At 41.1% G+C, this 14,949-nt stretch overlaps 1 protein-coding gene across 2 annotated transcripts in view; it reads right to left on the bottom strand.

Annotated features, from left to right (window-relative positions):
- MAP3K21 (mitogen-activated protein kinase kinase kinase 21) overlaps positions 1 to 14,949 on the bottom strand; it is a 53,781-nt gene that overhangs the window by 25,699 nt on the left and 13,133 nt on the right. For both annotated transcript variants that reach the window (XM_058669356.1, XM_058669357.1), the window contains exons 2-4: positions 9,027 to 9,207; positions 1,881 to 2,029; positions 820 to 995 (exon numbers count right to left, since the gene is read on the bottom strand). In XM_058669356.1, the coding sequence (XP_058525339.1) occupies positions 820 to 995; positions 1,881 to 2,029; positions 9,027 to 9,207 (506 nt within the window). The remainder of the gene's footprint in view (positions 1 to 819; positions 996 to 1,880; positions 2,030 to 9,026; positions 9,208 to 14,949) is intronic.

Genomic DNA, 14,949 nt, shown 5'->3' with positions numbered 1-14,949 from the left:
AACACATAGACCATGTACAAATTCTGTCCAAATCAACTATAAAACTGACTATGAACAGCTTTGTGATATTTTGATATGGACCATGTCCTAAGACAGGAAGATATGTATTACTCTTTTATACGCCAATAAAAGTTATTTTAAATATGCTAACCAGTTGCAAATGCATGCTGCAGCACTTTTAGAGGTAAAACAACATGATTCTAGGATTGAACTTAAAATACTTTTAAAAATATGAGAAAGATCGGTAGGTGCTTGACCTAGCAATCCAGCTGCTACTGGAGAGCCTGTGTTGAAGACTCAGCTCCACTTCCAACTCCAGCTTCCTGCTAATGCAGACCCTGGCAGGCACAAGGTGACAGTTCAAGTGACTGGATCCCTGCCATCCACACAAGAGACCTGAATTGAGTCCCTGGCACGTGGTTAGAGCTTGCAAAGGCAACATGGCACGTCCGAACATTGCATATTTAGGGAGTTAACCACCAAATGGGTGCTCTTTCTTTTTCCCTCTGCCTATCACATAAGTACTTACTTCAAAACCATGATAACCAGGGAAGAGAGAATGAACAAAATGATAATGACTGAAGCTGGTTAGTGCACAAAAGGTTTGTTACGCTATTGTCTCTCTTTTTTTAACTGTTTGAAAGTTCCCCAAATAAAAAAGCTTTCTTCTTCTATTTTTATTTTTTAACTGAAGGATGGTAAGAATCAATAAACATTAATATATGAGAGTATTTTATAATAATGCTAACAGTGGCTCGTGGGTCATAGTTTCTAAAAAGATTTACAACTGTGAGTACATTATGCAATTAAAAATCTCACCTTTTCCTTTGTTCTCAGCTCATCAAACATTTCTTGAATTTCCAGTTTCCAGTCATCTTGCATCGAATGAAATGATTCCTGAGGCATTTCAGTCATCACTGCCCCTTCAATGGCAGTCAGCTGTTCAAGAATTAAGGCAAATGATGGGCGGATATGAGGGTCTTGTTCCCAGCATTCTAAAATAAACAAAAATCACAATAATTCCACCTCCTTGCATAGTGTAGATTCTCCCCAGTCATCAAATCTTTGAAGTACTAAAAGAGAAATGCAATTTCACATTTGTCCTTCTAGCAGAAGCCAATGTCTGTATCACCCATTCTCGAAGACTTTAAGATCTGATTTTATGGCTCAATTCAAAATGCTTTATTTTACCTAGTGTGCATATCAGAGGCATGCACAATAGCACTAAATATGGCCATTCCTATCTATATTATACCATATGTGATAAACACACAAGTGCTTTCCACATCTTGTCACGAATTCCAGGTTTCAAGGCTCAGGCGGCTGCGGACTGATGATTATGTGATGTAGAGCTATATAAAAAAGCCAGTTTCAGAAATCCAGTCTTTAAATGTTATAATCACAAAAGAAGTTCTAGGAAACAGCCTAATAATCAAGTAAGGCAACTTGCTACTTACAAAAAAGAGTGGGTTAATTTTTAAAAGATAAGGATCAAATAGACCAGGTCATGGCAAAAGCACACCAGTTAAGGCTGTAAAACATTTTTGATCATTAGGTTAAATTTAAAAGAACAGATCTGGAGCCAGTTCAATACTGTGTTTGAACTCTACTAGTGTACTCGGTGAAAACTTTATGACCATTCAGTTGGGTTCTGTATATAAATGAGTCACTGATAAAACTGGACTGTTTTTAAGTGACTTACTTCACCAAAACTTTACTCTTGAGATCAAAGACAAGCCTTCTGATTCCTTAAATAGCACAACCTCTTCAAAGCTATTGAAAACTGGCATCACAGAAATTATTTCTTGGCTAAAAAAAATATGGACTTACTAATCAGCGATTTTCCCTGGCCCTGCAGACACAGAAGGCTGCACAAATACCTTTCATGAGCTTGGCAAACGGCTCAGGGCAGGTGGATGGAATGGGCAAAGTGAGCTTATTGACTGCTACCCCATAAGCCACAGCGAGACCATCAATGCCACGATAGGGGACTTCTCCGGTCAGCAGTTCCCACAGCAGCACTCCATAGCTGGAAAGCAAAGTTTTCATAATCAAGTTTTCCTTCCAGCACAGTTGGTGGGATCAACTCAAAGTTAGTCTCCTCCAGACCCTAGGAAGAAACATCTTTCCAAGTAAAGCTCCTCTATGATATTGTCCTAGGTGAGAGATGTGCTCTTCCACATAACAACTCGAACCCATACAGACACACATCTTCCAAGAAATCACATGGGCATTCATTCCAGGAGTTAAAATGGCCTGATGAACAGGGAAGCTTACAGTGGACCTAACAGGCAGTGTCCAGAGCTTGCCACTCTCTCAGATCAAGTGGTTACTGGCATGCTTCTCCTTCTGCCACAAGCTCGCATCACTTCAACCAAACCTCTTAAGGAATGTTAGGATCCATGATGAGCCCAGTCCCACACTAATCTCAGGTTACATCATAGACGCCTAAGCTGAAATCATGCTGATAAATTATTTTTCAACTTCTTTTGGAAACTGTTTATTTTTCTTGCCTTTCCCTTTCTAGTAGGCTACACAAAAAGTCAGTGTGGGTTTCCTGATGCCTCCTAGTATAGACCTGACATTTGTTTTTCTAATTGAGGAAGGTCAGGAGAAACGCAAGGAAAAGCAAGGAACAGCAGCAATGCATAGCCAACATGTGACTCCTGATTCCTGCTCCTGTTGCTTCAGTTCCTCAAGGGTGAAAGCTGTCACAGAGGAATGGGAAAAATCATCCAAGAATTTCTAGGTTAATGTTTTAAATGAAGCTGAAGGACCAACAGCTTTACATCCATCTCACAGACTCAAACATATCCTAAAATTCAACTCTACATAAAATGACATAGGAATGAGCTTTGTGCACTATATTTATTCTGTTCTAGTATATTGGTCAGCTCCCTCATTTTCCTTTATTATTCTTCAAAAAAAATTACACTCAAATTATCTTCTGCTAACAGAAAAAAAAAAATCTGGTCCCTCCAGGTGACTTCACTTGATTTAAAGTTCAAACCCATGAATACATTTAAAAAAAAGGTCATATTTGACTTCTTCCTATTAATGTAAGTATTCTGATCTTCCAAAAATCTCAGTATCTTTAAGTTTTAAAAAACATATTGGAAATGTGAAGCAGTTTAATCATCACATCTTGTATGCACTGTTTCCATGATACATTTAAACGTGTTTTTAAACACAGCAGGGCCCAGTATGACAGCTCAATCCCTAAATCCTCCCCTTGCAACTGCAGGGACCCCAAATTGGTGCCGATTCACGCCCCACCTGCTCCGCTTCCCATCCAGCTCCCTGCTTGTAGCCTGGGAAAGCAGTAGAGGATGGCCCAAAACCTTGGGATCCTGCATCCATGTGTGGTAGACCTAGAAAAAGCTCCTGGCTCCTGGCTCCTTGCTTTGGGTCAGTTCATCTCCAGTTACTGCAGTCATTTGGGGAGTGAACCAGCAGATGGAAGATCTTTCTATCTCTTTCTCTCTGCAAATCTTTCCAATAAAAATAAACTAAAATATGATATCACCCCTCGGTCTTTAGGCTAAGATCAAATGTAAAAATAAATTAAAATCTTAAAAACACACACGACAAAAAAAAAACAGTAAAAGATGATCAGAGGAAAAGCAAAGCCACCAATGCTCACTTAAATTTGTCTACAGAATCACTTTCTCAGTCTCATATGATTATTTTCTGATATTAAGAGATTGGTGTTATAACTTGGCCAGGTAAAACTACTGCCTGAGATGCTAGTATCCCGTCTGAGTGCGGGATCCCATCTTGGTTGCTCCACTTCCCCTTCCTGCTGAAGCACCTGAGCAAAGCCTTAGCGATAGCGTCCATGCCACTGTGGGAAACTGAAGTTCCCGTTTTCAACTCCGGGATTGTGGCCATCTACAAAGTGAACCAACAGATGGAAGTTCTCTATCTCTGTCCCTCTCTCTGTAACTCTTTCAAATAAATAAATCAATCTTAAAAAACAGAGAGAAAGAGAGATCATGATACCACACATGCAACAGAAAAAGCCCATGATCCAAGGCTAGGAACTCTCATGATTCCAGGTCAACCTCAGATGTGAAGAACATTAACACATAAGACATGTCCACTAGTGCCTACCAGACTCAAGACCAATCCATACACTGAAAACATTCAGAAAAAGAATGTAAACAACAGAACGTGCCCATGGAGGGAGCCTGGTGTTCTAAGCGCCCTAGGCAGAGGCACCTGATCCTAAGGCCCTGCATCCAAGCCTTGGGGGCTCAGTAGAAGCAGTCCAGGGCCCCACTCAAAGGCTACAGGATTCTGATGCAGAAGACCTGATTTGGGGTTCTGGTGATATTACTATTCATCAGGTGCACTTCTAGTCACAAAGCCCTTAAAGCTGATGTTCAACTAACTGATCTAGAAAATAATACTGAAATCTGCTCTATCACATCAAATCACTGCTTTTTTTTTTATTATTAATTATTTTGCATTATGTGACAGTTTCATAGGCTCTGGGAATCCCCCCACTCCTCCCCACGCCCCTCCCGCCTGGACTGCTTTGTTTAAAAGACAAAGTTTTAAAGGCAATAGGGGACGCGCAAGGTGCGGTGCCTAAAGTCCACACCTTGAACATGCCAGAATCCATATGGCACCGGTTTTAATCCCGGTGGCCCAGCTTCCCATCCAGCTCCCTGCTTGTGGCCTGGGAAAGCAGTAACAGGATGGCCCAAAGCCTTGGGATCCTGCACCCGTGTGGGAGACCCAGAAGAAGCTCTTGGCTCCTGGCTTTGGATTGGTTCAGCACGGGCCATTGGGACCACCTGGGGAATGAATCAACAAATGGAAGATCTTCCTGACTCTCTTCCTCTCTGTATATCTGATTTTCCAATAAAAATAAATAAATCTTTAAAAAAGATAGATAAATAATGGTAAATGGGGCAAGCACTGTGGTGCAGCAGGTTAAACCACAGCTTAGCATGGATACAACCAACATCCCAGATGGGAGTGTTGGCTCTAGTTTCACCCTCCAGTTGATGCACCTGGGAAGGCAATAGAAGACGTTCCTAGTATTGGCCCTTAAAACACAAGTGGAAGACCGGGATGGAGCCCCTGGCTCCTGACTTCAGAGCGGGTCAGATAATCAGCCTGTTGAGGCCATTTGGAGAGAAAACTAGTATGTGGAAGATCTTTCACTGTCTCTTCCCTGTCACTCTGCCTTTCAAATAAATCAATCATTTCTCTAAAGGAAATATATAATATACATGTTGTAGTATTTGTAAATTTTGTGATGCTATAACTATTAGCTATGGATTGAAATTGATGTTTCAGATTATCTGGTCAGTTTCTTGTCTAAATTGGAACCCATGGGTAGAAAGAGTTTCACAATTTCAAGAAAAAGCACACTGAACCCACAGATTTGGGGCCTGAAACATTCTTAGGGAAAACCATTACAATGTGTCTAAATTAAAAGAAAAAAGGAACAAAACAAAAATCTCACTGGAAAATTACAAAACTAAAACAAACAAAAACAATAATTTTGCTTCTTAAAAGTTTCAGAGAATAATCCAACATAGACCATTACTGAGAGGGTCTAATCTCATGAGAATTTAACTTGATGGAATTATTTCTAACATGTAATATACATTTTTCTGTTCTCTTACCCTTGGTCTAGCCCTGTCCTGGGAACTCAGGGGCATAGTACATATGGGTTACAATGCTAGTGAGCCTGGATCTCAGAACTGAGGCTAGAATCTGCCTCTGATTAGTTTTATTACCTGACCCAGGTACTCAACATCTCGTGCCTTTGTTAACTAATATGTAAAATTGGAGTTATTATAAGAGTCACCGGAGGCCAGTGCTGTGGTGGAGTAAGTTAAGGTTTCACTTCTGGTGCTTGCATCCCATTTATCCATGTATTGGTTCTAGTTCCCAGCTGTTCCACTTCCCATCCAGCTCCCTGCCTGTGCCTGGGAGAGCAGTGGAGGAAGGCCGCAAAGCCTTGGGACCCTGCACTCGTGTAAGAGACCCGGAAGAAGCTCCAGTCTCCTGGTTCCAGCCTTTTGTGGAGCCATTTGTGGAGTCAATCAGCAGTGGAAAGACTCTGTTTCTCCTTCTGTCTGTAACTCTGCCTTTCATATAAAAAAATAATAAAATAAAAATAAAATCTGTAGGAGCTACTGCAAAAAGTAGCTAATAGCATCTGCTTAAATGTGTAGGACAGACATCATGCAGTACAATAACTTCTAAGGGAGAGAGGGGAGGAGCAGAAGGCAAGTGGGAAATCCAGTGACCAGCCCCTAGCACCACATAAACAGCAGCACTGCCTGCGTGACACTAGTTTATGAGGATATTATAAAGCACGATTCCTCAGCAGTGGCCACAGATGATTCAGTGTGCTCACCAGGAAAGCTGCACGCAGGTGACTCTAAGCCAGGGCCTCCTTCACCCTTTTTAGCACTTCATGCCTTCTTCCCGTCACGTACTATACTTCTGGCTACCATTTTTACTATAACCACACTGGCTTTCGTCTCCCCTTGCCTACTTGGCTACTTTTGAAAAAAGGCAAATTATCGCCCTGTGTAAAATTGAAAATTAATTATAAGCAAGTAATTTCTAGAGGGAGACATCTCCAATGAGTGTGCGGACTCAAAAATTCATATTCTGGCTGGATTTAGAAGCCTTTTTCCCCTCCTTCCTGATCCTCCTCTACAACTGACAAGACTGCTATAAAGCATGATTGACAGTACAACATTTGTATACTTTGTAATGTCACAGTTTACAATAGGAGCACTAAAAATGGCTATAGTTTTAAGGTATATTGTTTAATATAAAGTTGATCTATGACGCATTTCAATAGTTAAGACTCTTAAAGTATAATTTCTTAAAAAAGATTACAAATTTCCCTTGTGTAATTAGATATTTTCATTAAGAAAAACCACTGTAATTAAATCAATGACAGCACATTTAATATTTTTAAAAAACAAGTTCAGCTACTACCAGAGAGTCTGTTGCATTAAGCAAAGGGTGAGGCTCCAGTCCTTGAATTGTTAAAAACTAGCTACAAGACACTACAGTACCAGCAACCCAACTGGAAAGTTTCTCAAACAGTATAAATAAATCATATTTCCAATATAGAGAATAAGCTTGAAATGCAAGCAATTTTATATTATTTTTACTGAAAGGAGTCTCTGCCTCAAATTCATGTGTGAATTTGAGGAAATAATTTCAAGGGCATCAAAGACTTAAAGAGAAAAGCAAACTTTACTTATTAACAGATTCAGGTTTAAATAAAGATACTGTCATTTTATTTTTTAAAAATAGATTCACAGCAAGTTGCATTTCCTCTGTCAGTCCTAGTTTTACTTTGTGTAAACAAAAGAACAAAAAACATCTTAAAATGGGAATTTTAGAAAAGATTTATCTTTATTTAAAAGACAGATTTACAGAGAAGAAGAGACAGATTTTCCATCCACTAGTTCACTCCCCAAGTGGCCCAATGGTCACAGCTGAGCCAATCCAAAACAAAGAGCTTCTTCTAGGTCACACACGTGGGTACAGGGTCCCAAGGCTTTTGGATCGTCCTTGACTGCTTTCCCAGGCCTCAGGCAGGTTGCTGCAAGGGAAGTGGAGCAGGTGTGACACGAAGTGGCACCCATATGGGATTCCAGTGTGTGCAAGGAAAGGATTTAGTCACTGGGCATAAAGAGAATTGACTTCATGCCTAAGAAGGTGGTTAGAATAACAAGATCAGACAATAACAAATAGTGACAAATATGAAAAATGAGGACCCCCCACAGACCATGATGGCAACGGAAACTGGTCCAGCCATTTTTCAAAACAGGTTTGGAGTTTTTCAAATGATTACATACAGAATTACCATACAGCCCAGCAATTTCACTGCTGTTACATGTATAACCCAAGAGATCTTAGAACATATATCCTCACAAAAACTTGTTTATGAATCTGTACAACAGCATTAACCATATGGGCAAAATGTGGAAATAATCCAAACATCCCTCAATGGATGGATGGATGAATAAGCAAAATGTGACATATTCATACAAGGGAATATTACTTAGCTGTGAAAAATACAAAGTGGTGATACATGCTATGATAAGAACAAAACTCAAACATTATGCTGAGTGACACAAGATGTTACAAAGGAGCACATATTGTAAGATTCCATTTTAAAAATGTCCAATAGCAGCTAATCTAAATCTAATAGATGCCTAAGAGGTAAGAGGGAACTAAAAGTAATGAATAATGAATGTACAGTTTACTTTTAGAATAACAAAATGTTCAAGGTTGATTATGGCGACAGATAATACAACTCTTTAATACACCAAAAGCTACTGAATTATATAGTTTAAATGGGTAAACTACGTGGTATGTGAATTGTATCTTAACAAATAATTCCATAAATCTTTATATCTGCCACACATGATTTTATATGAGCATTAAAATAAAGGCAGGGAAAGCCCTTCATTATAACAGACAGTACATTTGTGTTGTCCTGTTGTTAACTTCTTGAACTCTGTAACAAATGACAAGTTAAGACAATGTGATGTGGCACTAGATCTACCCCTCCATCTCCAAACAGGAAGCTGTTATTTTTCCCTTGATACAATGTAAGATGTGAAGGAATAGGTCTCAATTTTGTTCTCGATTTCCTTTCATGCTAATACTGTTCATGATCAATAAGGAATCACAGATTTTGTTGAAGCGAAATTTAAATTTTATTTAGGCCTTACAAAATCTTGGCATCGGAGTTAAACTGCAACCAGTTTTAACTAAACCTCAGACTTAACACAAAGGTTCTCCCATCAAAAAGATCATCTGACAAAATAAAACCAACCACAACCAAAAACTCACCCTCAAGTTACCTATGCCACTGTCACTACTGTTATCTTGATCAAAAGCATAAAATAGTCTTCAGAAAAGCCTGTGCTAGCTTCACTCTGAATGACTTAATACTTTGGGACCCAATCAATTGGGGCCTAACAACCAGTCTATACAGATGCTTGCCTAAAGCAAAGCTCACTCACCTCCAGACATCGCTTCCCTTGGAGAACAAGGAAGACCTGATCACCTCGGGGGCCATCCAGGCATAGGTGCCCGCGGCGCTCATCTTGGTGGTCCTGTGCCATTCCCTGGCTAACCCGAAATCCGTGATCTTCAACGTTTTATTGCAGATGTCATCATGCTCTATCTTCTCCAGCAGCAAAACTAAAGAAAAAACAAAGGTGGGAAACCTTCCGATTGTTGCGTCGCAATGTTTTAATTCTGTTCTATGGGAGCGACAGACACAGGAGAGGCTTTCCATCTGTCAGCTGACTCCCCAAATACCGATAGCTACAGCTAAAAAGGGCCAAAACCAAACGGTAGGAACACCATCCAGGTCTCCGGGGCAGCTGACAAAGACCCAGGCACTACAGCCATCACTCACTGCCTTCCGGGGTGTGTGTGAGCCTTAAGATGGAAATCGGAAGTAGAGCCTGAACTTGAATCCAGGCACTCCAATATGTGATGTGGAGGTTAACACTTTAACCATTACAACAACATCTATCCCAGGCACAATTTTTCTATGACATTTACAACACAATTTTCACTGTAGTTGGCAGAGAAAACAAGAATAAATGTGTATTTTAATATTTTACTTTACAGTATACACAAACACATATTACAACCTTTATCAGTGACTCGTGCCTTGAGTTACGAATTTTTTAAAATTTCCACAACCACAATTCAGCTTCTTCGTGATTTGCTCCCCTTTATAAGCAGTAAATGATTTCTAAGGGCAAGAAACATTTACTAAGATATCACAGACAAGATCAGAAGTCTGTGTAAAGTTTACCTGACATGAAAAAGAAGTGATTTTCTTCCAAGGAATTCCTTCCTAATTTAATTGCAGTTTTTTCTACGCTAAAAATACTAGTGCAGATTGCAAACAGAGGAAGTATTACCAAAATTCATTTTCAAATATTATGTTAAGTTTGTAAAAATGCTTATGGAGACTTTCAGTCATGAAGATAATTTATCAGATTTAATGATAATAAATAAATGATAATAAATAAATAATAATAAATGAAAATAAATAAATGATAATAATTGATAAATAATTGATAAATGATAATAAATGATAATAATTTAACAGATTTAATGATGCTTAAAATCTAGCAAAAAGTAAACACAGAAACATCATCCAATTATTTTTCCCCCAGCCCTGCCTTCCTAATACTGTGAAAGTCACACAACAGCAATTTCCAGGAGAAAGGCCTACGCTGCTCTGTCCCTGAGCTGTCCAGTCCTTTCGCAGCATTCACAATCCCTCCCCACCCTGCCCTGACTCAGTCCTGCTTGCTTTCCCCCTCCTCACCTCTGGCTGACTCTCCTCAGATTGGACCAGGGAGAAACGTTCTTTTGGGGCCCAGTGCAATGGCTCAGTGGCTAAATTCTCCCCTTGCAATGGTCGGAATCCCATATGGGTGCTGCTTTATGTTCCAGCTGCTTCACTTCCCATCCAGCTCTCTGCTTGTGGCCTGGGAAAGCAGTACAGAATTGCCCAAGTCTTGGGACTTGGAAGAAGCTCTTGGGTCCTGGATTTGAGTCAGCTCACCTCTGGCCATTGCAGCCGCTTGGGGAGTGAATCGGTGGATGGAAAATCCTTCTTTCTGTCTCTCCTTCTCTCTGTAAATCTGTCTTTCCAATTAAAACAAAAAAGGTATAGCATGATAGCCTAGTGGATAAATCCTCCAATCCTCACCTTGCATGCTTATTTTCACTTATTTTATTTATTTTTGGTTTTCCAGGAAGCTTGAGTGGAATTGGAGGTTCTGTCTCTCTCTGATCTACCGCAGACTCTTTCCAACTGTCAAGGCATTCTTTGAATCTATAAACTCTCTATGAACAAACTACTTATACTCGCCAACAAGGATGAACTTCAACATTGTTATGATTAAACTGGAAGAAGCCAGCCATGACCATGTGCATAACCCGAGAAAAGAACTATTGGAACTGACACCAGATCCAGAGCTGCCAGAGGCTGAGAAGATCTGATTGCAAAAGGACACTGCAGGATGGTGGTTACGGGATTACTAACAGAAGTATCTGCCCAAACGCATCATGCTCCACAGTCCTCCAGGAGTGAACTGACATGTATTCCGCTAAGCAATGCAACATCTGTATGCATGTGAACTCTGTGTTTCTACCCCAGCACTTGGGAAGCACAGCATATTGAAGTTGTTCTTGCCTCTAACATCTGCACTAGAACTCTGCTCTGGACGAGAACAGAGAGAGGGGGAGAGCCTATGGCAAGGGAAAAGTCTGGCAGGGCTGAGGTATACTGGGAGGAACGTATACAACTCCCCTTCAAATACCCACTCTGTTGGATCTGATTCATGGTAGCTACTTAGCGCTTACAGGAAAAATAAATCCCAAGCAGAACACTCATCTACTTTTACAAGGTACACTTATTATTCTCTTTTTATTTGGTTCACTTCCCAAATGCCCACAACCTCCAGGGAGGGTCCAGATAAGAACCAATAGCCCAGAACCCAATGCAGGGCTTCCATAGAAGGGGCAGGGACCAGAGGACTCAAGCCATCAGCAACTGTCTTCCAAGGTGCATATCAGTAGGAAGCTGGATGGGAAACAGAGCAATAGGAACTCTAATTAAGCACTCTTACATGGGAAGTGGATACTCCAAGTAATGACTTAACAACCACATAGTATGTACATCCCACATATTTTTATACTGGCATTTTGTTCATGCCATTTCTAGTTAATGTAAAAAAGAAAAAAAATCTCCAACAAGTATTGAAAGCTCAATGTATGCCTTACATGCATTATCTCATTCAATCCTTACAAAAACCCCAAAAGATAGGTCTTTGTTACCAAAACAGTTTTCACACTGAAAAAGTAAAATGATAGAGTGAATTAATTAAAATAGCAATCCAGGGTTCACAAAAAATACATGTGTTTGAGGTAGGAAGACTATGATCCAGGTTTTTATACTGAAAAAAAAATTATTTCCTCTTTTATCAAATGACATCTTTGTTAGGAACATACTAAAAAATCACATGCAAATTTCTAGAAGGAATATTTCAACTATGTGAAATATTTTAGACTAAATTCTCCAAACACACTGGAGAATGGCATAGGATAAATTATTCTTCATGTCTGATTTGCGGAATAGGATCAAAAGGAGAGACACTTTCTGTAGTATAGTAATGGCCGACATAGGCGGAGTATATTTAATTTGTCAGGTGACATTAGAGGTTTTTTCCATCATGTAACCTCCCCATTCTGTGATACAGTCAGATACCTTATCTCTCCTTTATAGAAAAGGCAACTGAGACATGGAAGTGTTGAATAGTATGAAGTCACACAGCTCAAGAACTATGATGCTCAACCAATCTGAGCCCAGGCTCTCTGGTTGTAACTGCATTCCACACTAGTTGGCCATCTTGGTCAATTTTGCAGGAATTTTCTTGGAGGCCCCAGCACAGTACCCTAGTGGCTAATGTCCTCACCTTGCACATGCCAGGATCCCACATGGGCCTGGTTCATGTCCCGGCGGTCCAGCTTCCTATCCAGCTCCGTTCTTGTGGCCTGCTTCTCATCCAGCTCCCTGCCTGAGGTCTGGGAAAGCAGTCAAGGATGACCCAAAGCCTTGGGGCTCTGTGCCCATGTGGTTGACCTGGAAGAAGCTCCTCATTTTGGATTGGCTCAGCTGTGGTCATTGGGCCACTTTGGGGAGTAAACTAGTGGATGGAAAATTTGTCTTCTCCAGAAGAAGCTCCTGGCTCCTGGATTTGGATGGGCTCAGCTCCAGCTATTGCTGCCACTTGGGGAGTAAGTCATCAGACAGAGGATCTTCCTCTCTGTCTCCCCTCCTCTCTCTATATATCTGCCTTTCCAATAAGGTGGCCTAATGGCTAAAGTCCTCACCTTGAACGTACTGGGATCCCATGTGGGCACTGGTTCTAATCTCAGCGGCCCCACTTTCCATCCAGCTCCCTTCTTGTGGCCTGGGAAAGCAGTCAAGGACAGCCCAAAGCCTTGGGACCCTGCATGCACGTGGGAAACCTGGAAGAGGTTCCTGGACCCTGAGTTTGTATCAGTGCAGCTCCAGCTGTTGTGGTCACTTGGGGAGTGAATAATCAGACACAAGATCTTCTCTCTCCATCTCTCTTCCTCTCTGTATATCTGGCTTTCCAATAAAAATCAATCAATCAATCTGGGCCGAATGTGATAGATTAGCAGCACCTTGAACACGCCAGGATCTCATATGGGTGCCAGTACTAATCCCGGTGGCCCCGCTTCTCATCCAGCTCCCTGCTTGTGGCCTGGGAAAGCAGAGGAAAACAGTCCAAAGCATGGGGACCCTGCAGCTGCGTGGGAGACTCGGAAGAGGCTATGCAACCAGGCTGGGTTTCATCTGTAACCTGCAGGTCCATTTCTCGAGCCCCCTCTGTGCTACTCATAATGACACTGATTGTAACAAGGAGGCAAAGCAAGCAGAAATCAACCTCATTTTGAGTCCTACTGAAGAGATCAAATTTTGACTGTTCCTTCGTGTCAGTTAAAGGCATTTTATTTCTTAGATCTTACACCTCATGAGTATCAAGGAAAACAAATGCCTATAGAAAAGAGAATTCAGAGCCTCAATACCTTATTTTCTGAAATCACAGAAACAAAAATCAAAACAAAGGCAATGTATTGCTTCCTCTCTTGCTCCGTTACATAATTTGATTTTCAAATAATTGTTCCTACCATCAAAAAGACATCAAATGGATGATGACATGGCTTATGGTCCTATGAAGACGTTGTTTTCCAAAGCGCTTTTTCATATGCATCCAGGAAGACAGGCATGAAGAAGGATTGATTAAAGGAGATCTCAGGGCTGGCATTGTGGCTCAGTGGGTGAAGTGTGTGACATTCCATATGAGCATGGGCTTGAGGTTCAGCTACTCTGTCTCCAATCCAATTCTTCCACCAATGTGACAGGAAAAGAAGCAGAAGATAGCCCAAGTGCTTGGGCCCCTGCTACTCTCAGGGAAGACCCAGGCTCCTGGCTTCAGCCTAGCCCAGACCTTCCTCAAACCCCCTGAGGGCATCCAGGGAGTGGGACTGAAGATGGAGGATCTCTAACTCTGTCTTTTCAAATAAATAAGCAATTTTTAAAAATAAAAATGGCCTTAATGGGCCCACCATAGTGGTCTAGTGCCTAAAGTCCTCGCCTTGAAAGCGCCAGGATCCAATATGGTCTGCCGGTTCTAATCCCGGCAGCTCCACTTCCCATCCAGCTCCCTGCTTGTGGCCTGGGAAAGCCGTCGAAGACGGCCCAAAGCCTTGGGACCCTGCAGGAAGACTTGGAGGAAGTTCCTGGCTCCTGGCTTCGGATCGGCTCAGCATCAGCCATTGCGGTCACTTGCAGAGTGAATCATCGGACGGAAGATCTTCCTCTCTGTCTCTCCTCTCTGTATATCTGACTTAGCAATAAAATAAATAAATAAATAAATCTTTAAGAAAAATGGTCTCAAAACAAAAATCAGTCTTAGCCCCACAGTGCGGACCTAAGGAAAGGCTGACAGACCTTGACATGTAAAGGCCAACAAAGACAGCTCTTAAATAAATGAAAGCAGAACTAAAGTGGGAAAGAAAAGCTAAATACTCAAAAAGAAACTTTTAACAGACAGGGTGGCATCCTGAGATACAAGCAGACATTGCAAGCAAGGCAGGATCCTCCTTCCCCAGGCCCAAAGTTTCCATAGGAACCAAAAGCCTCCACACTTTGAACTAACAGAGACAAGTTAAAATAACACTCCTAATGTCAAAGGTTTAGAGTTCCCTGAAAGGCCCATTGTTCTAGATCTCATTTCGGAGGTGTTCCAGCAGAATTCCTGAAATTCCTTATCTTTTGGGCAATGTGACCGAAACCAAAAATAGCCTGCTCAGAACAAGTAA

Source organism: Ochotona princeps, chromosome 10 (assembly GCF_030435755.1).
Source record: "Ochotona princeps isolate mOchPri1 chromosome 10, mOchPri1.hap1, whole genome shotgun sequence".
NCBI classification, from domain to species: Eukaryota; Metazoa; Chordata; class Mammalia; order Lagomorpha; family Ochotonidae; genus Ochotona; species Ochotona princeps.
This window is presented reverse-complemented; position numbering and strand designations above follow the sequence as displayed.